This window comes from Bos grunniens, chromosome 2, assembly GCF_055505025.1.
Source record: "Bos grunniens cultivar Pamir isolate PY7600 chromosome 2, Bosgru_T2T1.0, whole genome shotgun sequence".
NCBI classification, from domain to species: domain Eukaryota; kingdom Metazoa; phylum Chordata; class Mammalia; order Artiodactyla; family Bovidae; genus Bos; species Bos grunniens.
Window position 1 is genome coordinate 92,361,727 of NC_141166.1, and position 25,783 is coordinate 92,387,509.

General features: G+C 37.1%; 1 protein-coding gene across 45 annotated transcripts in view; it reads right to left on the minus strand.

Moving 5' to 3' along the window:
- NEB (nebulin) overlaps nucleotides 1-25,783 on the minus strand; it is a 220,940-nt gene that overhangs the window by 168,861 nt on the left and 26,296 nt on the right. For all 45 annotated transcript variants that reach the window (XM_086353306.1, XM_086353298.1, XM_086353272.1 and 42 more), the window contains exons 18-36: nucleotides 24,429-24,533; nucleotides 23,352-23,459; nucleotides 23,153-23,266; nucleotides 21,872-21,973; nucleotides 21,665-21,772; nucleotides 21,471-21,575; nucleotides 20,352-20,450; nucleotides 17,684-17,788; nucleotides 17,001-17,108; nucleotides 16,803-16,916; nucleotides 12,192-12,389; nucleotides 10,112-10,219; nucleotides 7,971-8,069; nucleotides 7,082-7,186; nucleotides 6,887-6,994; nucleotides 4,807-5,118; nucleotides 4,496-4,702; nucleotides 2,342-2,446; nucleotides 1,284-1,391 (exon numbers count right to left, since the gene is read on the minus strand). In XM_086353306.1, the coding sequence (XP_086209432.1) occupies nucleotides 1,284-1,391; nucleotides 2,342-2,446; nucleotides 4,496-4,702; nucleotides 4,807-5,118; nucleotides 6,887-6,994; nucleotides 7,082-7,186; nucleotides 7,971-8,069; nucleotides 10,112-10,219; nucleotides 12,192-12,389; nucleotides 16,803-16,916; nucleotides 17,001-17,108; nucleotides 17,684-17,788; nucleotides 20,352-20,450; nucleotides 21,471-21,575; nucleotides 21,665-21,772; nucleotides 21,872-21,973; nucleotides 23,153-23,266; nucleotides 23,352-23,459; nucleotides 24,429-24,533 (2,418 nt within the window). The remainder of the gene's footprint in view (nucleotides 1-1,283; nucleotides 1,392-2,341; nucleotides 2,447-4,495; nucleotides 4,703-4,806; nucleotides 5,119-6,886; nucleotides 6,995-7,081; nucleotides 7,187-7,970; nucleotides 8,070-10,111; nucleotides 10,220-12,191; nucleotides 12,390-16,802; nucleotides 16,917-17,000; nucleotides 17,109-17,683; nucleotides 17,789-20,351; nucleotides 20,451-21,470; nucleotides 21,576-21,664; nucleotides 21,773-21,871; nucleotides 21,974-23,152; nucleotides 23,267-23,351; nucleotides 23,460-24,428; nucleotides 24,534-25,783) is intronic.

Here is a 25,783-nt window from a genome sequence, read left to right on the forward strand (position 1 = left end):
GCTTTCAGCCAACCCCATTTCTCAGCAGCTACTCTCCAAGCTCACTGCTGAAGCACTGCAGATGAATTGAGGAACTGAAGAATACAGGAGAAACCACTGAGCCCTTCCCCGTCAGTAAAAACCTAACTGCAAAAGCTCTGCTGTCCGAGGTCTCTCACAGCTAAAGTTGGCAATGGGGTATAGATTAAGTTATACTCCAGGTAATAGATCAAACCCTCAATTTTTATGTATGAGAATTCAAATCTACCCAAACTCTGAAGATGCTCTGCTCCTGCCATTTAAGCACTGATTTATAAACAACAGTCTAGCAGGCAAAAGGATTATCCAGTGATTTCTAGACATATTAGAAAAAGTTCTATGTAAGGGCTAAAAAGAGAAATGATAATGTCATATTTTAGACTTTCACTTCTCCTTAAGCTAGATTTCATAGTGATGGGCAAACCTTTGAGGAACACATTTTCAGTACCAGCCCTAGCTGGAAGGCTGTAGAATTCTTATACCCTATCTTCTACATGTTCTGTATATGTGGCTCCTTTCTTTTCTTGTCTCAAACCAAAATTGTAGCCTCTTTGAAGTTTGGGGGAGAATAGATACATGTATATGTATGGCTGAGTCCCTTTACTGTTGACCTGAAACTATCACAACACTGTGTGTTAATCGGCTATACCACAATACAAAATAAAAAGTTAAAAAAGAAACTGTAGCCACTGGAACATGGCATGACAGTGAAATCTATGGGTGTGCATGCTTTTGGAAAATTTTGTTTTTCAATGATAGGAAGAAGTGTATTTTTTTTTCTATTACAGATGAAATGGATATCAATTCTACTATAGATGAAATAAATCAAAATTATATTCTAGAAAAGTGGGCTTTTTACATTTGGTTTATAAAATCTATCCATTTTATCTAACATCTTCTCAACCTTCTTAATACAGTTATAATGCAGACAGTCATCTGAATTTAATATGTTAGTGTCTTGTCAGGGTGTTCTCCTTGAAAACAAATGAGAGCTGTGAGGGAAATGTGTCAAGGAAAGTAATTTGGGCTATGAATCAGAGGAGAAAGCTGCTTTCAGATTTATGACAGCTGTACCAAGTGGGGTCAACTGAAAAGAATCACAAATTATTGAAAAAGTGACAGGTTTTCAAAGCAGTATTTGTGGAGAATTTCAATGTCATTAATTCAACATATTGTTTTCAATGTGGTATCACTTTAACAAGCACCCATTTAATTATCTTTAAAAAATGCAATCCACCAAGATTTCACCCAGAGTTTTTACTCACGTCACTGGCAATGTTTCTCGATGCCTTGGCTGCAGTGATGGGGATAGCATCACCCAGCACATTGGTGCCCTTGGCTATTAAATCATGCCAGTCCCGTTTATAACACACCTGGGATGGAAAAGGAACAAGATGTCAGCATGCTGTGGAGTAATTAGCCACAGTGATTCCTCAACAGCTGGGATTGTTTTGTTCTTTCCCAGAGAGAAGCTAGAAGAATCTCCTATAGCACACACTGTTTTGAGAAGTCACACTAATGGTAAATCAACTATATTTCAATTAAAAAAAAGTCACTTTAGCAAAATGTCCTACTTTATACAGTATAAAATTATTAGACTCCGTACTAATTATTCACCCAAATCTGGTTTAGGCACATATTGAAGAGGGATACTGAGAAACCGGAATGGATCCAGAGGAGAGTAATCAAGGTTCTAGAAACCACAGTATGTAAGGACCAACTGGAGAAAATGAAATTGTTCCATCTTATGAAAGAAAGATCCTAGGAAGACCTGTAGTTAGCTTGAAAAATTTTAGGGTTATTGGTTAAAAAAAAAAAAAATCATTTATCCTTATTTTTCTGGAGGATTAAAAAATTCCTCCATGTGCAAAACTAGGAAAATGAGAGGAATAGGGGTTGAGGTCTAAACAAAGAAAAAGGGTATCCCCTAAGAGTTGTCCTAGTACACACTGGCTCAGGAGTAAAGAATTCGCCCACAATTCAGGAGACACTGGTTCAATCCCTGAGTGGGGAAGATTCCCTGGAGAAAGAAATGGCAACCCACTCTAGTATTCTGGCCTGGAAAATCCCATGGACAGAGGAGCCTGGTGGGCTATAGTCCATGGGGTCGCAAGAGTTGGACACTACTTAGCGACTAAACCACCACCACCACCACCACACTTGAAAAGGCCGACTCAGGAAGTTCAGAACAATCATTATGAGGTATGATCTAACAGGGTTATAGAGAAAATTGACCTAAATTGTCAAGGCCTTGTCATACTCTAAAACTCTGTTATTTTATTATCAGGTCTGGATTTCACACCCCATCACAAACCATACTTACGTCACTTAAATTGTAAGCATTGCACTTGGCCTGAAGAAATTGAGGAAGATCAGGACTCATCGTATATTTATGTTTCACATCTTCTCCTTTAGCTTTGTATAAGATCTGCAACACATAGTCACAAAAATAAAATGCATTATGGATGGTACAAAAAAGAAAATATATTAATCACATGCTTAAAGGAGTTTTTCTTGGCATAATCTCCCACTATTTCTATTGTTTAAAATGATCAAAGGCATCTTCCTATTTTAAGAAACTCAAGATCTTGATATCTTAAGGAAAACACAACAGCCTCTGTATTGGAGAGAAAAAAATCCCAAGAAAATTGAAATCTTTGCTTGACAGAAATGAATAAAAAATGAGTTCAAATGTGAAATCATAACATGGATGAAACAATTCACTAAAGCCAGAAAAAAGTCATTTTTTTGTTAGTAGAGTTAGTAGTTCTTACAGTCTTGTGTTTTGTTCGTTTGTTTTTTATTCTTAGAAAAAGTTAGCTAGAATGAGTCAATATTGCTAAAAAACTTTCTATTATAAATCATACCAGTAAGGCACATAATAATTTTCTCATAATGTAAAGGTGCTTACATATAAATCTAGCATATGCAAAAACTTACCACTTCAAATTTGCCCTATTTTGTCATTTTAAAGATGTCTGAAAGACATCAAAATGTGTGGCGTAGGAATTGTACTGTGTCCTCCTCTTGATAATTAAAAAAAATTGCTTACTTTCTAAAACTAAAACAGAATCAGAATCTCAAGAAGATTTTTCATCTCTTGATTATCATTTATTGTATATACCTCCACTTCTTTAGCGTGGAATACCATATGGAAACTGGTGTACATGTATCAGAAGTAAAATCTGAAATGACTAATATCTAAATGAATCCTCACCCAAATACAAAATAATTCCTTGCAGGAATCTAAGAGCTATCTTCACTTCTTCCTCACTGCCTTCAGAAACCATCTCTACTCATTCTGAGAATCCCATTAATTTCACCCTCTAAACATTTCCTTTCCCATAGCTATTGCCTGAGTTAAGCCCAAATAAGGCTTCTGTTGAATTTCTGTAGCAGCTTTCTAATTCATCTCCTTGCCTCCAATCCTTCCCTTCTCCAATATAACCTCGGCAATTTTTGCCAATTACTTTTAAAACACAGATCTCATTATAGAACTCCATGGATTAAACATCTTCAGAACTTCTTGTTACCTACCCACTGAAGTCCAGACTATAAATTAGCATGCAAGACCTTCAATAATTGGTTATAATCCTGGATTCTTCATCCTTCACTGTCCTTCCATTCACTAGTTCTTGACAGTCATGTTTTTCATTTTGTCAGGAAAGTGGCATTTCTTATTTGCCAGAGAGGCTCTGGCAAGGAGTTGCTCTCTCCCCTTGTACCTACTTAGCACTGCCTCTCCTGTAACATGTCTATATGGTGATGCTGTTTCTATCCATGCTTCTGTCTTATACTCTTGTCCTGTATTTGTTTTATCCTACATCCTACTCATTCTCATCCATCTTTGTATCATCAGCACATAATACAGTGCAAAGTATTCAAAAACATTCATTCATTGAATTACTGAGTGAGTGCTTTTGATGTCCCTTTATTACTCTTCTATACACCAAAATTTCCTTTAGATCTATCTTTAGCCAGAGCATATACATTGTTCATGGACAGGCAGGCAAACAATTTACTAATCTCCGCCAAGACATAAGTAAAGTCTAGTAATTGTGTATGATGATTTCTGAGGTGCAAAATCAACTACTCGTGTATTATTTCACTGTATTAATATTTTACATAGGAAAAGCAAATACAGAAATCTTTATATAGAATGGACTATGATGAATTTGCCACAATAAGATGTGGGGATTTAAGAATAGAATGTTTTGTACTATGTCAAATTTATTCAATAACAGAATTTCAAGGCAGTTAAAAATGGAAGATGTTTTAAAAAAAAAAAAAAGGAAAAAAGCAAAATAGAAAATGTTAGTATCCAAAGTAAAAATAATTATAATTATTATTTTTAAATAAAATAATAATTCTAAAAGGAACAGAATAAAATTTTCAAATTTGTCCAGGGAATAAAAATGGCCAGCTGATTTTTTAAAGCCCCTCCATCCTCTTGCATGCTCGGTTTTGTTGTACTCACATCACTGACTTGCTGTGTGTTCTGTTTTGCCTGGACCATAACTGGGGAGTCCACGATGCTGGTAAATTTGAGGGTATCTGGATGTTGCCTGTACTTCTTTTCATTCAGGGCATCACCTGCTTTTTTAACTTTTTCTACCTCCAGACTGCCAATGGGTATCCAGCCTATGCCTTTCATCCAGTTGTTGTAGTCTTCCTTATAGACATTCTACAGCAAAAGGGGAAGAGAGGAGTGAGTGCCCCAGGCAGTGGGTTCTCTCACAAGGCTGCCACCTTAGAGGGAGACTGTCTCATGGAATAAACATCACTTACATCACTCTGTATGTGCATCATGTTTTTAGACAACTCCAGGTCCATGGCATCAGGCAGGTAGGTGTAGTGATGGAGTGAATGCTTATAGTTGACATTGCTGGCAACATCTTGAGCTTTCTTAGCTGCCACAATGTTGACCATATCATGGGGCGTGTTGTGTCTGGTCTTTGTCTTCTCATAGGCTTTTTTATACTCCCGATCTGACTGTATTTTGGCCACGTTCATATAATGAACCAGTTTAGGATCATCTTGGAGACTTTGGAAGCCAACCATTTTCCCTTTGGCTTTTTCATAATCTTTTTTGTATTGGACCTATTGGAAAAAAAGGTGGGTATATTTTTTAAGTTAGGAAGATTTTACTGAACAATTGAGACCGTGATTTGAAGCAACTGAGCTCCCCAGAAATTATTTTCATAACTAAACAATTTGATATTGGCCTGTATATATTTGCAATGTAGCCTGGTAAAATTAAAATGTTAGAGTCCATTTGGTTGCCTGTAGTTGCTTCTGCCACTCAAGAGAGGTTGGGGTGGGGGTGTTACTATAACCACATCAGTGACAAAGTAAAACAAATTCTTTTCTACTTCGACAGTGATAGAGACAAATGAAAATTTAAATATTTGGACTCCTCTGGTGGCTTATACTGTCTGAACCACCAGGGAAGCCCAAATATTTCACAATTTCCACCAATTATACTATGCTTCTAAAACCAAATACTTGGCTATTTTAGGAGCAGTAGTAGAAGAATTTTACTAGTAATAGGTCACCTCATGCGAAGAGTTGACTCATTGGAAAAGACTCTGATGCTGGGAGGGATTGGGGGCAAGAGGAGAAGAGGACGACAGAGGATGAGATGGCTGGATGGCATCACTGACTCAATGGACGTGAGTCTGAGTGAACTCCAGGAGTTGGTGATGGACAGGGAGGCCTGGCGTGCTGCAATTCATGGGGTTGCAAAGAGTCGGACACGACTGAGGGACTGATCTGATCTGATCTGAGTACAATTTTAATGAGTCTTTGGATATTCAAAAGAAGACCCAGAACAAGTAGTGTGCAACACTAATTGGCTCTGAATAATAAAGTGGAGAGAACTGAGCTTCCTTAAGGAGACCTGGGAAGAAGCCCAGGAAGCTGAGAAGCAGAGACATGAAGGAAAGTTTGTGTGAATGTTGGGATGGGGTGCCTGGAAGGGAACACCACAGAGAAAGGAGATCAGTGAGACATCCTGGAGCAGGGCTTTTAGGACATGGACTTCCATCATTCAATCTTAGTGTATTTACATTGGGGCAGTGTTAACTTCACATCAGTCAGTCAGTCAAGTTGTACTTGGGATTTGGAAGGATACTAAGCAGCAGCAGCTGTGTTCCATCTCTGGATCATGCAGAGGAGAAAGAATAAGTCCAAGGAAGGAGAGCCCAGCTGAGCCAGAGCAAAACCATCCTGTGCAAATCAGGAGCCTGAGGTGGTCAGAAAAGGTAAAGCCTCAGGCAAAGCAGCAATGGTGGGGAAGGCATCCCACTTCCGGCAGGGCAGCAGGAAAGGCCTTGAGGCCATTTTATTTACATCTCAAAGAGGAAGTGACTTCAATTCCCATCTGGATTGAAGTAAGATAAGAAAAGAAAAACAAGTCTTAACTTTAATGAAACCTAATGACTGACTATTAGGGGCTCTGGCACTGGAAGTCCATTCATCAGTCTGTAGAAGCAAAGAAGTAAAAAGAGGTATGGGAAAGAGAGAATTCATAGAAATTAAGCAAGTTTTGAGATAAAAGTTTACCATCAGGAGGTTATGATGATGTAAATAGCAAGTAACTTCTTTATATCTATCAGAAGAATGACATGAATTTGTGCAGAATTATAGAAGAGAATTTAAAATTAGGGGGCTTGATTAGAACAGATCACTCAAGGTTATACAAATCCTTACCCCCAAGAAAATTCAGATCTGTTTAGAGAATTTTCCTTCCTGAATTGTTTCAGCCTGGCTTGCTCCAAGTCAGGGACACCAGACGTGGTGACTTGGGTAACAAGCCCACCAGCCCACATTTTCTGGTTACACACAGGAGACCACCAGCTGGACTTACATCACTTGCTGCCTGCCTGGCTGCTTTGGCAGCTTTGATGGGAATCGCATCAATTCTCAGGTCGTATCCCTTCTTGCTCAAATCTTTCAAGTCTGCTTTGTACAAATTCTGAAAGAAAAATGTCATTTGAAGATAACTCAGACCACATGCAGAAAAGGCTTAACCCTCCGTGAGCAACTGAACCCTCGTGCACACCTCGCTGATATTGTAGGCATTGACTTTAGCCTGAATGAACTGGGGCAGGTCCGCTGGCAGACTGTACTTGTGAATAACTTCCTCTCCTTTGGCTTTGTAGGCAACCTGAAAGGGAATAAAAAGCATAAACAAATGAATAAAGTACAGGAAAGTATTTAATGGCACAGGAAAATTTCTGAGCAGATCACACTGCATAGAGGAGTTTTTTATGAAACACACACTCAGAGCCATCTCCATATTCACTTGAAAATATCTGTAGGCATTTAAGGTCTCCTATGCCATTGCACAGGGTCTGATCTTAGTGCCAGTTTAGCCTTGGCAAAAGTCCCTTGGTATGAGCTAAGAAACTCCAGATTGAGGTGGGGCACCTACCTAGGAGCCCAGGGAGGTGACCCAATGACAAAGTTAACCTCCAGACACTTTTTTGAGCATAGAAAAAGATAATAGGGTAGGATTCACAAACTCCCTATATTATACTTTGTGAGCAGTGAGTGACTAACGGAACTTAGGGATAGTTTTTACTAAGCATGATTTTTGTGTTAACTCTGACTTAAAATAGTAACTCCTTCATATGATGTAATATCTACATTCGCTTTCCTAATCTTTCCTAGATATAAGTTTGTGTTTCTGGTTATCAAAGAAGTCCCTCTTACCTTGTCCTTGTAAAGCACCGTATAATTGTGCTAAAAAAAATTGTCAGCACAAAATACATAATCTTCTAAAGATATAAATAGGGTGTGATTTTATTAATGAAGAGCTGAGGAATTATACTGTTGCTCACATACTCGAGTCTCTTTAGATTGTGTGGTAAGTACAGTGATCATTACATTTGGAATACACATATATTTGTATTAGTTAACATTTAAATACAGAGAGAATTAGCACTTACATCACTCCTCTGGGCTTGGTTAATCTTAGATTGTACTATAATTGGAGCATCTTCAATTGAAGTAAACTTCAGAGTATCTGGATGTTGGCGATATTTTTTCTGTTTGATGAATTAAAAAGAGAAAAAGAATATTACTTTCACCAAAGGCTAATATGTATCAAAATCTTACAAATTCATTTTGTAGGGACAAGAATTTTTCCTGATTTTTAAAATGTAAAAATACTAGATTTTTTGTTGGCTTGGGTGGGTGCAGGGGGAATGAATACAGTACAAAAGCCAGCATTTAAAGAGATCGTTTTAATTTTCAATTGTTTGGGGAGAGTACAGACCAATACAACTTTCAGGAACCGACTTCACTCTCTTAATTTCTTGTTTATGATATGAAAGAAGGCACTGTCAGCTCAGTAGAATCCTGAAACCTCACAGAGCTTTCTAAAGGATTAACAGAAAAGAGGCAAGGACAAGTGGAGTAGTTTTGCATGACACTTAGAAGCTCTCAGGGGTGCCATTATCCCTGTCACTCCATCAGCAACTAAAGTTTTCCAGTTGAGGAACTAGGGCAACAGCTCTGGTTTATGAACAAAGAAGGGAGGACTTTCACTTTGCAAGCCTTAATGTGGTTAATACATAAATTATCACCAAAGTGCTAAAGAGACACAGGAGAGGGGACAGTGGGAAGGTGTCTCAATTGGGAGCTATCAACATCAGCCACCCTCATTCCTATATTCTTTTCCTAGTTCTCTTCCTTCATGCATATTATAATCCCTCTCTGTGTATATAGAAGCATCCCCTCTTTCCACTTCAAATTTCTGAAAACCACCAACCCAGAAGAGCTCCTTCTGAATGATCTCTCTTGAGTAGATAAAGGAGTTTCTACCAAAATAAACAAACAGCAGTACAAAACAAGAAGAACAAAAACCTGGGTGTGGAAGACAACCCTCACTTAGCACCTCTGATCCTGCTCCATGTGGTCTAATTTCCTGGATGACAGATAAACCTTACAGCAGTGGCAGTGTTCAGCTGTTGTCAAAGAAGCGACTGCTTTAAGAACCCCAGGATCACCACTGTTTCTTTTTAGACTGAATAACAATATATACACTACTTCAAAGTCATCAGGAATATAGCACAGGGAACAATAATACTTCAAAGAAAAGTGTCTCTATAATTGTCATTATATGCACAATTTACAATCACCATATTTTGGGGGAAAAATATGTGTATGCCCAGTTGGACAACCAAAATGTGATATAGCCATACAAAGGAATACTACTAATAAAAAGAAACATATTTTGGACACATGTAGAAATATGGATGAACCTCAAAAACATTACGCTAAGTGAAAGAATCCTGATTCAAAAGATATTTCTGGAAAAGAAAATTATAGAGATGGAAATAAGATCTGTAATTGTCTGGGGTTGAAAATGGGTGTGGGAATTTTTGGGGAAAAAATTTAGCATCTTAAAATTCAATTGTGGGTCTGACATCACTGAATATATGCCAGCAACCAACTCCCTCCTAGCTATTTTGAAGGCAAAGTATGTGAGTAGCCTCCATAATTTCAAATATTCTTTTTCCTGCTGCTAAAACAATTCCTAACTAGTAGGGGGACTCTCATGAAACCCAAAGCCAAAATTGAAGCAGCCTTGAGCTGATCTCTTGATACATCCAGTGACCTAACCAAACTTCCAGTCCAGCCTCCCTTGACCATGATGATTTCACTCCTGCTTTATGTATTTCAAAGTGTATTACTCATTTACTAGCTTGCTTCTGAAAAATAAAGATGTGTTTACCATTCAAAAAAAAAAAATTCGGTTGTGGGGATGGCTATAAACTGTATGGATTTAATAAAACTTGTCAAAGCGTATACTTAAAATATGTAAATTCTGTGGTATGCAAACTATACCTCAATAAAGTTGTTGAAGATATTTCTGCCATAAATGGTTAACATAAATGACTTTGGTGATGTGAAGGGGTACAATTATCTACTGAGATAATGAATACACGTGATAATTTGGTTTCTTCCTGTAGCAATAATACCAGAAAATGAAGTGGTAAAGGAGGCCCTTCCCATGGTTTGGGGGTTTTAACACGACACATTTGCAACTCTGTCTCTGTGACACACAGAGTGTTGACGGCTGTACCTCATTCAGAATGTCTGACGCTCGCTTTGCCTTTTCCATTTCTAAGGACCCAAAAGGCATCCAGCCACAACCCTTCATCCAGCTGTTGTAGTCAGCTTTGTATTCAACCTAGAACACCGAGAAAAAGGTTACACTTCTTTATTCAGAGCCATCCTTATTTGTAAAATCATTAACATTTTCCCCCCCAAAATGCTTGTAAGATTTCTGACCAGATTCCATCTCCATGCATTGAAGTTATTTTAAACATTTCCTTGGGGAGAGATTTTTAACAGTCCTTAGGTTTTCACTGTTCTTTCTAGTTGGCATATATTCTCCTTCATTCTTATTTCCCAAGTATGTGGAATTATAATTCCAATCTGGAAAATGCTAAATTCAAAACTATATTTCAAAGAACAAATGAAATTGCTATATTTTGATCATCAGATCTGTTTGCTCTCTAGAACACTAGTATTGTGTTTCTATGTCACTAAAGGCCATATTGAAGATGGATAATTTTGCTTATTTGCTGATAAGACTTGATAGTAATTATTTGTATTAAGTGTTTACACACATTGCCTTCATGTGTAATGGTCAGCTTAAAAGGGTTTCTCCATTAGCTAACAATGCATTTTAAAATAGTTGTATTCAATAATTTGCTTATGGAGAGCAGTTATCATTTGGAATTGAACCTATCTGGGGAACAGTTACTTGATGCTATTAAAATAATAACCTACTCTTAACCAACTCTTGTTGTCTGGCTATAAATGATACCTAAAACATATGCTCTAGATACAAAATTTAGATCAGTGGTGGCCTTCTAAGTGGAATGAAAAATCAAGAAACCACTGGTTCCTGCCTTTGAGAAAACTGATCTATTTGGGAGAACGAAACATAAAAAAATGAAACAAACAAAAGGATAATAATTCATAAAGTAGAATTTTTAGTCATGAGAATGTAAAATTGTATAGCTGATATAGAAAGTAGTATAGCAGTTTCTCAAAAAATTAAAAATAGAACTATTTTATCATCCAGAAATTCTACTTCTGTGTATATATACTCAAAAGGATTGAAAGCGGGTCTTAAAGATATTCACACACTCATGTTCACTGTAGCATTATTCTCAATAGCCAAAAGGTGGAAACTACCCAAATGTTCACTGGCAGACGAATGGATAAATCAAATACCATATATACATGCAAAATGGAACATTATTCAGCCTCAAAAAGGAAGGAAATTGTGACACACACACTATGAATGAACCTTGAGGACATCATGCTAAATGATATAAGCCAATCAGAAAAAGGCAAGCACTACATAATTCCATTGATGTGAGATCAAAGAAAGTAGAAGCGTGGTTGACAGGGGCTGAGGAGAAGAGGAAATGGGAATTATTTAATGCACATAAGATTTAATTCTTGTAAGATGAAAAAGTTCTGAGGTTGATTTTACAACAGTGTTATTAACTGCTGCTGAACTGTACACTTAAAAATGGTAAATATGGCCAACATTATGTTATGCATATTTATCACTAAAAAAAATTGAATTGTTAGGACAAGGTGTTCAGTTGTATAGCTCAGACAAATCGATTTGCCTAAAGATGTTTTGATCTGCAGGAAAAAACCCAGCTATTATAAAAAGTAATATGATAAATCATACATTTTATTTTCAGACAAGATAGCAACCTATACAAAATTTACTGACTGATGAATGTGATAATTATGCTAATGGTGATGATAAAACTAGCAAATGTTTATTGAGAATTCACCAGGGCCTGGCACCATGCTAAGAGTATTTTGAATGCATTTAAATAATCACAACAATTCTTTTATATTATTCCAATTTTATAAGGAGGACTCTAAACTCAGCAAATTTGATCAGTTTCCCAAAAGCAATGTGATGGGGTGCCTGCCAGCCCCAGGCCTTTCTAACCCTGAAGAGTGTGCTCTCATAGAATCCCCAGGATCATTTTCTCATCACATATTGGCTACATACAGAAGACAGTGCAGACACTTATGAGAATTGCCAAAAACATCACTAAGCTTAGAAACCCTTCTCAGTTTCTACCTTAAATAGCAGGAATAGAGAAAATCTGGTTACTCACATCGCTCTGCAGTGCATAAGCCTTCTTGGCAAGGTCCACATTAACGCTGTCGGGCGGGTAGCTATAATTGTGTAAGAGGTGCTTATAGTCCACATCGCTGGCAATTGCCTGAGATTTCTTAGCATGAGTGAGTGGGAGCATGTCGAGAGGTGCTGTGTAGATAGTTTTTGACTTTTCATAGTCTTTACGATATTCATGCTGTGAACAGGAAATTACCAATTATTAATACAAACCTTCAACGGATTTGCAGAAAAGCAGAGATCTCTATTAAGCAATAAATACAAGTTAGAGATATAGACCCAGACATCTAGTTAGTGATTTTTTCTTAAAATTTGATATATTTCACTTATTGAACACCTCCCCCCTCAAATCATACATGGTCAGATTTTCTCAAATCTCTTTTTTTAGGTTAAAGAGGAACTGTCAGACATTATGAATGGGCCACAGTTTCTGCTTCAGCCAGCTATTATTTTATTTTAGAATACAGTTTTTCAAGGACCACTAATAAGCATTATTTCTATCAAGGTAATAACCGTTGAAGAGTTTTCCACTAAAGAAGTATTTTTTAAATTATCAAAAATTATATGACAAGCACTTCATACTTCTGATTGTATAAAATGACTACTTCGTAAATAGGGCTGTACACTTGACTTTTCTAAAGTCATCTTTAAATGAATAGTTACTGATTTTTCAACCTGACTATTCTAGTTTGGACAATAAATAAGCTCCATTGAGAACCCCAAAGGTTTTTGTTCATACTAAGTTTAATTTTGGTTACAATTTAAAAGAAGCTTCAGATTTCAGCAGCTACAAGACCTCAAAGGAGAAAAATTTATGAAACTGAGCCATGAAAGTAACCTTGGTCTTTATGTACAGTGTTCTCATAAACCAGATGTCCTGACTGGGCCTCAGAAGGAACTTTCATTGGCTGGTTTTCTGGAATGGTTGGAGAGGATGCTACTTAGGTCAAAGCCCAGCTTCATCATGTTTGCTCACCAATTACCTTAACAGAGAGAAAAATTCTGGCCCAGTACCCTTAGGAAAATTCTAAACCCATTATATTTCCCTGTAATCACATAAGCACTAAGACAGTGATCCAAGGTAGCAAGTATGGATGTGCATTATAAAGTTCCTGTAGGAATTCCTTCTGCAAATAATCTGATCTTTTAGCTTTACTAGGGAATGTTATCTTCCTTTTAATCTTTCATGGGTAGTCAGTTTCATAGAATAAATATATCTCTTAATTGTAAAATCTAGGCCCTGGTTTATGATGATAAAATATGGCCACTTTCTGATGGCATGCAAGAACACTGAAAAAGATAGTTTGTCTTTATTAGAAATAAACAGATAAAGCAATGTTGTAATAGCGGTTGGTGTGTGGAAGTGCTTTTGACTAAACTGTTTTGGTCATGCAGCTTATATGATCTTAGATCCCTGACCAGGGATTAAACTCATGCCCCGGCAGAGAAAGCAGAGTCCTAACCGCTAGATCACCAGGGAATTCCCTCAACTATGTTGTTCTAACTCTCGTTCAAATTCAAACCAGCTCACACCTGTCAGCACATATAAAAGGCTGTCAAAGATCCAAATGGCTATATTTGTAAATTGAAGTATAGTTGATTTACAATATTAGCCTCAGGTGGACAGCAGAGTAAGTCAGTAGTTTTACAGATTACACTCTGTGAAAAGTTACAAGACAATGGCTATAACTGTGATAATTCTGTGCTCTAAAATATATCCTAATTGTGTATCTATTTTATACATAAGCAGTTTGTATCTCTTAATCCTCTACCCCTATCTTGCCCATCTCTCCCTCTTCCCACGGGTAACTACAAGTTTGTTTTCTATATCTATCTGTTTTGTTATGTACATTCATTTTATTTTCTAGATTCCACACTCAAGTGATATCATACAATATTTGTCTTTCTCTGACTTATTTTACAAGCATAATATTCTCTAGGTACAACTACACTGCTGCAAATGGCAGAATTTCCTTCTTATTTATGGCTGAGCGATACTCAATAGTATACATATACCACATCTTGTTTATCCATTCATTTGTTGGACACTTAGGTTGCTTCCATATTTAGCTATTGTAAATAAGGCTGCTTCGAATATTGGTCTGAATGTATCTTTTTGAACTAGAGTCTTTCTCTTTTCTAGGTATAAGCCCAGGAGTGGGACTGCTAGATGATGTGGTAGCTCCACTTTTAGTTTTTTAAGGAAACTCCATACTGTTTTCCATAATGGCTGCACCAATTTACATTCCCACCAACAGTGTAGGAGAGTTCTCTTTTCTCTATATGCTTGCCAATATTTGTTATTTTTAGACTTTTTGATGATAGGCATTCTAATAGGGACAACAAACTGGTTCCAAATAGGAAAAGGAGTACGTCAAGGCTGTATATTGTCACCCTGTTTATTTAACTTATATGCAGAGTACATCATGAGAAATGCTGGACTGGAAGAAACACAAGCTGGAATCAAGATTGCCGGGAGAAATATCAATAACCTCAGATATGCAGATGACACCACCCTTATGGCAGAAAGTGAAGAGGAACCCAAAAGCCTCTTGATGAAAGTGAAAGTGGAGAGTGAAAAAGTTGGCTTAAAGCTCAACATTCAGAAAATGAAGATCATGGCATCCGGTCCCATCACTTCATAGGAAATAGATGGGGAAACAGTGGAAACAGTGGCAGACTTTATTTTTCCGGGCTCCAAAATCACTGCAGATGGTGACTGCAGCCATGAAATTAAAAGACGCTTACTCCTTGGAAGGAAAGTTATGACCAACCTAGATAGCACATTCAAAAGCAGAGACATTACTTTGCCAACAAAGGTCCGTCTAGTCAAGGCTATGGTTTTTCCTGTGGTCATGTATGGATGTGAGAGTTGGACTGTGAAGAAGGCTGAGCACTGAAGAATTGATGCTTTTGAACTGTGGTGTTGGAGAAGACTCTTGAGAGTCCCTTGGACTGCAAGGAGATCCAACCAGTCCATTCTGAAGGAGATCAGCCCTGGGATTTCTTTGGAGGGAATGATGCTAAAGCTGAAACTCCAGTACTTTGGCCACCTCATGTGAAGAGTTGACTCATTGGAAAAGACTCTGATGCTGGGAGGGATTGGGGGCAGGAGGAGAAGGGGATGACAGAGGATGAGTTGGCTGGATGGCATCACTGACTTGATGGACGTGAGTCTGAGTGAACTCCAGGAGTTGGTGATGGACAGGGAGGCCTGGCGTGCTGCGATTCATGGGGTCGCAAAGAGTCGGATGCGACTGATCTGATCTGATCTGATTCTAATAGGTGTGAGGTGATATCTCATTGTTGTTTTGATTTGTATTTCTCTAATAATTATCTATGTTGAACACTCAAAATTTTAAATTTATTTTTTAATTTAAGGATAATTGCTTTACAGAATTGTGATGGTTTCTGCCAAAAATCAAGCATGTTGAACATCTTTTCATGTGCCTGTTAGCCATCTATATGTCTTCTTTGGAAAAATGTCTATTCAAATTTTCTGCCCATTTTTTTTTTTATTGTTTCCTTGATACTGAGCTGTATGAGCTGTTTGTTTATTTTGGATGTTAACCCCTTGTGAGTTATATCATTTGCAAATATTTTCTATTTCATAGATTGTCTCTTCATTTTGCTATGCAAAAGCTTTTAATTATGTCCCATTTGTTTTTATTTCTTTTGCCTTATGAGACAGATTCCAAAAAATATTACTACAATTTATGTCAAAGAGTGTCCTACCTAGGTTCTCTTCTAGGAGTTTCATGATTTCAGGTTTTTAATGCATTTTGAGTTTATTTTTGTATATGGAGGGAATGCTCTAAATCTCATCCTTTCACATGGTTAAAATGAAAGCAAAAGATATAAACACCTTTCTCTTTCATCATGAAAAACTAATATTTCAAGCTATGTTGAACATTCTTACCACTCTTAAGGGATTCGTTAAGCATTTTAAAATATAGTGTATATATAATTTGTGATAGTGTATGTTTGCCTCTCTATGCTAAGAATTTTAACTGGAAGATGATAGATGGCCTAAAGGCAATATTTAGGGAATCCATGAATTCTCTGAAAGGTAAAGGTGTGAAAAACCTCCATTTTTCTGAAGAGATAATCCAAATATTTTATCAGATTCTCAAATGTAACTATAATTAATGGTATATTTTTCCTTAGATCTACGTCAATACTAATTACTAAAGTCAATAAAGAGCAAGGTTCACTATACTAAGATTTTTATCTCTGACTCATGATTTTTCTTTCAAAATTAGGCCACTTTTTGAAACTTAATTTTAGAAGTTACTCTTCAATTAGAAAATATGAAAATATCTTAATGTTTTCCAAATGATGCTAAAAATTATACTCAATATTCTACTAAATATGAGCACATAAGTCTTTCAAAGTGAAATGGTAATCAAGTACAAATAATTTCTCTCCTGAAACATGAGAGGCACAAAAACTTGGGGAATCATTCTACTTTTAAAGTTCTGCTCAGCAGTTTGTTGTTATGAACCTGATGCAATCCTTTTACATCTCTATCCTTGGCCATATTACCTGGGACACAATACTAAAAATAAGACAGATTGAGAAAAGCACTCACATCACTCTGGTTTTTGGCCGTCTTCAATGAGTGCAGCATCTTGGGGTCATCATTAATACTGAGAGCTCCAATCATCTTCCCTTTGCTTTTCTCATAGTCTTTCTTGTACATCACCTGCAAGGACATCACAAGAGTGAGATCCCACTCATCAGGAAGCATCGCTGAGGCCCCACGCCCACGTGCCCAGGCCATACTCACATCACTAGCGATCTTGGTGTTGGCTTTGGCTGCCAGCAGGGGAATGGCGTCCACCTTAATGTCAAACTTCTTAGCTTTGGTCTTCTCCCAGTCATGTTTATAAATATTCTGGACAGAAAAATTTCAGCACAGGAATTTTAAGAACAATATCTAATACAGATTAACTCAGTAAAAATTTAAAAACAGATTGAAATTTGTATATAGAGACTTACTTTACCTACTTAATACTATATTTACCAAATGATAATATAGCTTATTATCTATCCTCTAGCTTCTTTCCTCCACCACAAAATAAGTATAATATATTCTTTCCAGGGTTCTGTAAACTTTCTAAAGACTCTGCTATCTTGATACATAAAGGATAATATAACCTGACAACCAACTGGAGAAGGGGAAATGTGACATTTCCTTATAAGAATATGAGAGATATTGTGAAACTCTAGGGATTGGTGGGGAGGAAGGGGGCAGGGTGATTGAAAGAATGTTTCTGATAGTAACAGAGACTATGGAAAATGACATCAAATGGCTACCAGAAAGTCTTAAGAGCATTTGAGTTCAAAAGCTCCATTTGGCACTCTGGCAAGCATCTCAACAGTTGTTTATTTGCATAACTCTTAATCTGGTCCTTTTAAGCATTCATAATATTTCCTCTTCATCCATACACCAACATATACGGTACTCACATCACTCAGGTTATAGGCGTTGACTCTGTGTTGTATAAACTGTGGAGCATCTGCTGGTATGTGGCACTTGAACTTCTCACCTTCATGCTTTGCCTTGTAATTCAGCTAAAAAGCAATAGAGAGTAGCCAAACAGGTCAGGGTAGGAACTTCCTTGAGTTTATAAAGGAGAATGTATATAGCCAAGTCATTACTATCCTTTTTAGAAAAATGACTCAAAGAAATAGTCTATCCAGTAAAAATTCAGCATAGGATCCAGACTCACTTCCTCTTTCATGAACGCTGGTATAAAACAACTCTGGGTTATCATTTTGTAAATGCCACCACAATGTATATATGGGAATCTCATTGTCCTCTGGGGTGTGCTTTGAGAACACGAACATTCAAAATCTATGTAATCGGAGCACTGACAAAAATAATAACTCTAAAGAGAATGCTAGAACAGCTTAAAAAAGATACATAAATTCTTATCAAAAGTACAAGATATGGGATTTTATTTGAAATTTTTAAAAGGTGACATTAGGTGGAAGGAAAAGAGTATAAAGAAGGAATGAGGCTGTTGAATTTTGGAGTTAAAGGCAAATGCACTGCGAAGAACCATGCATTTCAGATTCTTCAAGACAGAACCCCTGACCTTACCAGGACAATGAGAAGAGAAGGTGGTTCCTGGGCACCATGCACAAGATTACATTCCTCTGCCGCTTGCCAAGCTCAGTTGCAGCACTGATGTTATTAGTATTTGAAAGTAGTGAAAGTTGCTCAGTTGTGTCTGACTCTTTGCGACCCCATAAACTATACAGTTTATGGAATTCTCCTGGCCATAATACTGGAGTGGGTAGCCATTCCTTTCTCCAGGGGATCTTCCCAACCCAGAGACTGAACCCAGGTCTCCTGCATTGCAGGCAGATTCTTTACCAATTGAGCCACCAGGGAAGCCCAAGAATACTGGTGTGGGTAGCCTATCCCTTCTCCAGGGGATCTTCCCAGCCCAGGAATGGAACTGGGGTCTCCGGCACTGTAGGCAGATTCTTTACCAGCTGAGCTACCAGGGAAGCCCGATGTTAGCTAGTTGTCCTTCATTGGAACACAAAATATTAATATGCTGGGAAAAGTTGCACATGAACCAATATGTCTTTTGGATTACATTGACACCATTACTTTCTTTTTTAAATTTTGTTGGTGTATAATTGCATTACAGTGTTATGGAGAAAACCATAATTCCAAAAGATATATGCATCCCAAAGTTCATGGAAGTACTATTTACAACAGCCAGGACATGGAAGCAACCTAAAGGTCCATCAACAGAGGAATGGATAAAGAAGATGTGGCACATACACACACACACACACACACACACACACACACACTGGACTATTACTCAGCCATAAAAAGGAACAAACTCATGCCATTTTCAGAGACATGGTAGGACCTAGAGATTGTCATACAGAGTAAAGCAAGTCAGAAAAACAAATTGATCATTTATTAGTATGATTAACTATTAATATATTTTATTAATAATATCAATATATTACTAATATAATTAAGCATATTAATAGTATATTGATATATATTAATATGATTTGTTATATATAAATCATATATTGATATGATTTGTATATATTAATCATATATTAATGCATGTATGTAGAATGTAGAAAAATGGTAGATATTCCTTTAGCAACTGCACATGAGATAATTCATGTTACTAAAAACCATGTTTAAGTAGGGCAAATGGAATATTACATCTTCCTGTCTTGAGGAACACATGTTACTCCTCAGGATTTAGCTGGCTACTCAGGGCTTCCCTGGTGGCTCAGTTGGTAAAGAATTTGCCTGCAATGCATGAGACCTGGGTTTGATCCCTGGGTTGGGAAGATCCCCTGAAGAAGGGAATGACTACCCATTCTAGTATTCCTGCCTGGAGAATTCCATGGACAGAGGAGGCTGGTGGGCTACAGTCCATGGAGTTGCCAAAGAGTTGGACATGACTGAGCAATGAACACATACCTAGCTACTCAAAGTGGGGACTAGGGAGTTTATATAAGTCCCTCCAGGCCTACCAAACCAGAATCTCCATTTATCACCCACATACACGTCAATATTTGAGAAGCACTGCTGCATGGCTGGATCATTCTACTTTAGACCTCCCTTGACTTCCTAATCCAAAGTGTACCCCCATTACTTTCTCACACATCATCTGATTTGAATTCTATATTATCAACATCCTATATTAGTTTTTGTATTATTGTCTGGCATCTTCCTTGTTTCTGTGCTCTTTTTCTTTCTGTAAAGCCTTTGTTGGCAAACTTAGGAATGGGGAAAATTTGCCTTGTTACCTACTCAAGTAGCTGTTTTTATTGTCATTTAAGTTGCCTTGAAATTTTAGTATGCATTATTTTTGGAATGTGAGAGATCCTAATGAGCAAATTCCCACTAAAAATCGAGGAGTTATTGCAGAATTATTAGTCATTCTTACTATTGTCTGACACCATTCTTCCTGAGGCTACAATTCAGTCTAGCAGCTTCATTTGCATTTTATTGCCTATATCTTGAAAAAAGTGACATTATTGGAATAACAGATGAGCCCATGAAGGTGAAATATGTAGATGCTGACGTCCAATAAGCAAAGCATCCTGGGTCACCCATGCTTGCATTAATCAGGCCACTTACATCACTAAGCTGCTTGGTGTTGAGCTGGGCTTGCAACAGTACAGGAGTATCGGTGACAGCTGTGAATTTGGTCTTATCTGGATGAACTTTGTAGGTATGCTACAAAAGAAGAGGTCTGTTAATGAAATTTCATAATGTTTCTTTAGATTCTTGTTCATATACACAATAACATGCACAAAGTTTCCAGCCAAAAATAGAGTGCATTTCGTTCTTGAAAACTTGGTTGATGCGCTCTCACTTCCTCTTTCTCTATCTCCCTCTCTCCTGAAGTTGCCTCCAAACTGGTTTCCCTGCCACAATTCAGCAACCAGATTAGCCTCCCCCTGACGAAGCCTTACAATGGCTCGCCACTGGACTCGGGTTCAATGTAAAATGTACATTGGCCTACCAGCCCTCCCCTACAGAATCCACCTCCCTCCTTCATCTCCTACCATTTTACCTCTTACTGCTGTCCCTTCCCTGGTATATGTCAGTTACATCATGCTTTCAAGTCCTTACATGCTGAGTGTGTTTCTTCTCAGGCTGTTCTTCCCACTGCTCTTCCCTGGATCTTGGCACGGCTATAGTCTTTGCCTTAGACATTACTTGACCACCCAACCTATGGTATCCATCCAGTCCCCATCACCCACATCATTCTATTTTAACCCTATAGCATCACTTTAGTTTTCTGATCTATCTTTCTAGTTTCTATGTTCTTTGTTTATCGTCTGTCTCTCCTTCTCAGATGCACACGGAACAAGCAGCAGCCCTACTTGTCCACTATTCTTTCTCAGCACCAAGGACAGTGTCTGGCACATGCCAGCCCATCACGTAAAATATACACCTATCTCTTACAAATCACCATATTCACTCTTTCCCCAAAAGTCATGTGTGTGTGTGTATGTATTTGTGTAGATATATGTATATACAGACTAGTGGAAATAAAGGTTTATAAAACCTGAAATCATTTTGTAACAACTAATTTTCTTCATAGTAATTTTTATATTCCCCAATTCTATCCAAAACATAAAATTTAACATCTGCGAACCATTAGATGCTAGCATTTAAACTGCTGAATTGACCACTAGATGGCACAAGAATGCCAAACACAATCGCAAAACTTCAGGGCAGCTGACTTACATCTTTACACTGGTCTAGCTTCTTGATTGCTTCGTATTCTTGTGTTATTGTCTGAGGGAAATAGCATTTCCCTTTATCTTCTTCATATTCTGCTTTGTAATTTTTCTGTAATGAGAAAGAACAAAAATAGATCATGATTTCTATTGTCCCCAACAATGTTACTGAGAAGCATGAACAATTGTCTTCAAACTTACGTCACTGTTTTGAGCTGAAATTTTCAAGCAGTGTACTTGATATGGGTCCTCAAAACTGCCTATATAATGTCCCAAAACATTCTGTACATATGAATCTTTATATTTAGCCTGAAAAAGAAAACATATGTTTTCAAACTCAAATAGACAGTTATTTATCAGACAGGAGGAGAGCCCTCAAACCCAAGAGGTAACTGTGGCCTTTCGAACCTCACTGAAGTTCTTCAGCAGGGTATCAAGTTGATATTTAGGAGTCTCACAGTAATTCATGCTCTTTGCCTTTGTCTTCTCATAGTTTTCCTTGTATAATCTCTGTCAAAGGAAAAAGAAAATTAAACAAAGAAAATAAAAGAATATATCTCATGAAATAGAAGCTATTCATGTCACTGCTATACTTTACTGGAATGGAAATTTTTGTATTTCTTCAGCATTTATTTTCTACAAAGCAGAAAAGCAGAATGAATATGGTAGGGGCTCTTGTCTTATATGATCTAGTCTACAGTAACCATAAATATGTACACAGTACTTATCCTAATATTTCTCAGCCAGAATAAATCACAGCTCACCAATGCTGCTGTCTGAACAACTTTTTATCTCAAAATATTTTTTCCCACTTGAATGTGTTTGAAGGAAAATGATTTTTTTAAGCGTTGGTATGAAATATTATAAAAGGTATAAAGTGGAGTTTGTATACTTAGGCACAGTTGTAGAAAAGTATTCCATTCAGTACTTGACGAAAACACATCTTAAAATACCTCTGGAAGCTGGCTTTTATCATTAAGACCTAAATTTTACTTTATAACAGTGATATATGAAATATGACTTTTCTGTGTTATTGAGTGCATCACGTAGTTCTTCGCATTCTCTTTTAATTCTTCCATAAATAAGTCCAAAAAATATCCTCAATAAAGACAGTAATATTTATAAGCGATACAGAATAGGTAATATTTCTTCTTTGCTATGAATTAGAAAAGCAATTTTTATAAAAAAATTTTTTTAATAAAATATTTTAAGTCCTTAATATGAGATCAGTATTTTATAAAATTCTTAAACTAAAATACTTAAGCTTCACTGAGTTTTCCCTACTTTGTCTGTAGCCTGGTTTTCTCACTTCTTGCCTTTTATTTTTCTGTATATATTTTTGTTAAGTACCAAGAGTTTGGTCGTGGCATGGAATGAATAGGTGTTTAGATATACTGAGATACTGAGCTTATTTCCAGAAAAAACAATAAGGAAAATGGTATTGTTAGTGTAATTTACCTCCTAATAAAACTGAAGGCATTAAGGGATTAAAGGAAGCTTTACAATACTCTCTGGTGTCTCAAAGTACAGAGACATCATAAGAATGAGGAAGTTAATCATTCTTTACCACTGGGTTTTAATGTTTTGTCATCCTGAATCTGAGATTTCATTTAGGCTAATGTCTCATCCAAGCTTACATTAAACAGTAAGTACAGCCACATCTAAAGACAGGTTCACAAAAGCACTCACATCACTCTGGTTTTTGGCCGTCTTCAAAGAGTGCAGCATCTTGGGGTCATCATTAATACTGAGAGCTCCAATCATCTTCCCTTTGCTTTTCTCATAGTCTTTCTTGTACATCACCTACAAGGACATCATATGAGTCAGATCCCACTCGTCAGGAAGCATCGCTGAGGCCTCCCCGCCCAGGTGCCCAGGCCATACTCACATCACTAGCAATCTTGGTGTTGGCTTTGGCTGCCAGCAGGGGAATGGCGTCCACCTTAATGTCAAACTTCTTAGCTTTGGTCTTCTCCCAGTCATGTTTATAAATATTCTGGATAGAAAAATTTCAGCACAGGAATAGGCAAAAGTGATATGCATGTTATCATACTTTATAGACTAAAGGGTAACCCAATACCCAATAGTTTGTCTCAATATAAAATAGGCCATTTTCATTGTTTAAGAAATTTTAGATAATTTATTTTAGATAATTCTTAAGATGAATCTTCCTATTTTCCAAGATTAAGCTTCTCTACTCACCATGAGAATATATTAACTTCATTCTAGTTATCATACTAATATTTGATTCCTAACACCGAATATTTTACAGAGTAGCACAAATAATCTACAGTTAACTTACTTAGTATTATATAAAGGCACCATTTTCATTTGCTCTCAAAGTTCTCTGAAAAGGTTATTTTACAGATCATTATAATATTCACTGATGCTAGATAATTTTAGTACTTATTTATAGAATTGTTGAAAAAATTGAAATCCTCATGGGTAACTTGACTTTTCTATAAAATTAAGTTTGGAAATGAAAAATAGCAATGGATACCTGCGCTTATGACTTCTGAATACCCTATATCTTTGTCAGTGCAAGTTCTCTTACATGTAGAAATAAGTATTTTTTGTGAGATATAAGGGAAATTATAGGCTTGAGAAATAAACGAAATCAAATATATCTTAAATATCAGGTCCTGAAAGAAAATTATAGTATAATATAAAAGAATACATGGCTAAAAGAACTAACATTAAGATTTGAGATTAAACATACATGAACAGTGACATTTTGAGGGTTGCCTAAAATATATTAAGATTGTCTCATTGTGTGAAGCTACTTACAAGATTGCTACACACATTTTATAAAGGGGAATTCAGAGTTACCCTCACAGAGGGAACACAATACAAATGTTAACCCTTATTCCCATCTTTATTACTGAAATGTTTATTCAATGAGGCAGCTCAAAAGTAAAAGCATAGTTGTCAGGCAAACAGAAGGCATAGTGCATGAGAAACTCACATCACTCAGGTTATAGGCGTTGAGTTTGTGCTGGATAAAGGCAGGCGTATCTGGAGGTATATGACACTTGAACTTTTCGTTTTCATGTTTTGCTTTGTAATTTAGCTGAGGAGGGGGAGGGAAAGAATGAGCAAATTAGTTCTCTACTCAGAAGAATTGTTACAAAATACAAAAGAAAAAATCATGTGGAGTACATTTCATAAAATGTAAAATACATTTTGTTAAATAAGAACTGACAGAGCTGTCATGATCAAGAGAGAAATCCAGAGTGAGGGCAGGCCGCCTTTCTTATCAGCACCTGTGTGGAGGATCGCTGATGCGCGTATCACATCTGGCACCATGGCAGGACCCTAACGGAAGGAGGTGGCCGCTTTTCATAGACACAAGCTTCCCTCCTTAAATATCACAGTTGGTCCTGTAGATTCTGAGAGTATCAGCCTTTCCTTCTCAGCTGTCATTGCTTACGCACTGGAGAATATTTTCTAACAAGTCTGATTATGTCCCCTCACATGCATGATGGTTTGTGGATACTCTAACTGAAGCTTTCATTTCTGGCCATAAATCTACTCAAGTTATTTTTATTTTCATTTTTTTTTAGTTCAACATAAATTTGAAATTTCACACTTAAAATTCATATGATAAAACATATCTCAAAGACTCCATTTCCCAAAAATAAACTTGCACAAGAGAGAGAAATCCCATGTACTGAATACCTGCTCTGGGCCAGGATGCACACCATGCACATATTTCTTTTCATTTCATCTTCAAAACAAGCATATATTATCAAAGGAAACTGTGAGGGATGGAGAGGTTCAACAGCTTGCCTAGGCCCCCAGGTCATAAAAGACAGTGCTAAAATCTGAATCCAGTTTTCCCTGGTGGCTCAGACAGTAAAGAATTTGCCTGCAATGCAGGAGACCTGGGTTCAATCCCTGGGTTGGGAAGATGCCCTGGAGAAGGGAATGGCAACCCACTCCAGTTTTCTTGCCTGGAGAATTCCATGGACAGACGAGCCTGGCAGGCTACAGTCCATGTAGTTGCAAAGAGTAGGACACAACTAACGGACTAACACTTTATTTTCACTGGTGTCTGACCCCCAAATTCAAGTGCTCTCCAGTGCGTTAAGCTACATTTAGTTTCTCTTCTACAACCCTTATTATAATTGTTATCCACCCAAGAAGATGCAAGGTAACTAAGTATTTTCAGATCAGATCAGATCATTTTAGGTGATTACAAATGTATACCAGTTAAACTCGTTAAAACTTACGTAGTCTTTTTAAAATAAACGTGACAAGGATAAAAACCCTTCTTTATAAATGGATTTTAAGTACAGAGCTATGATATATCATCCCTCA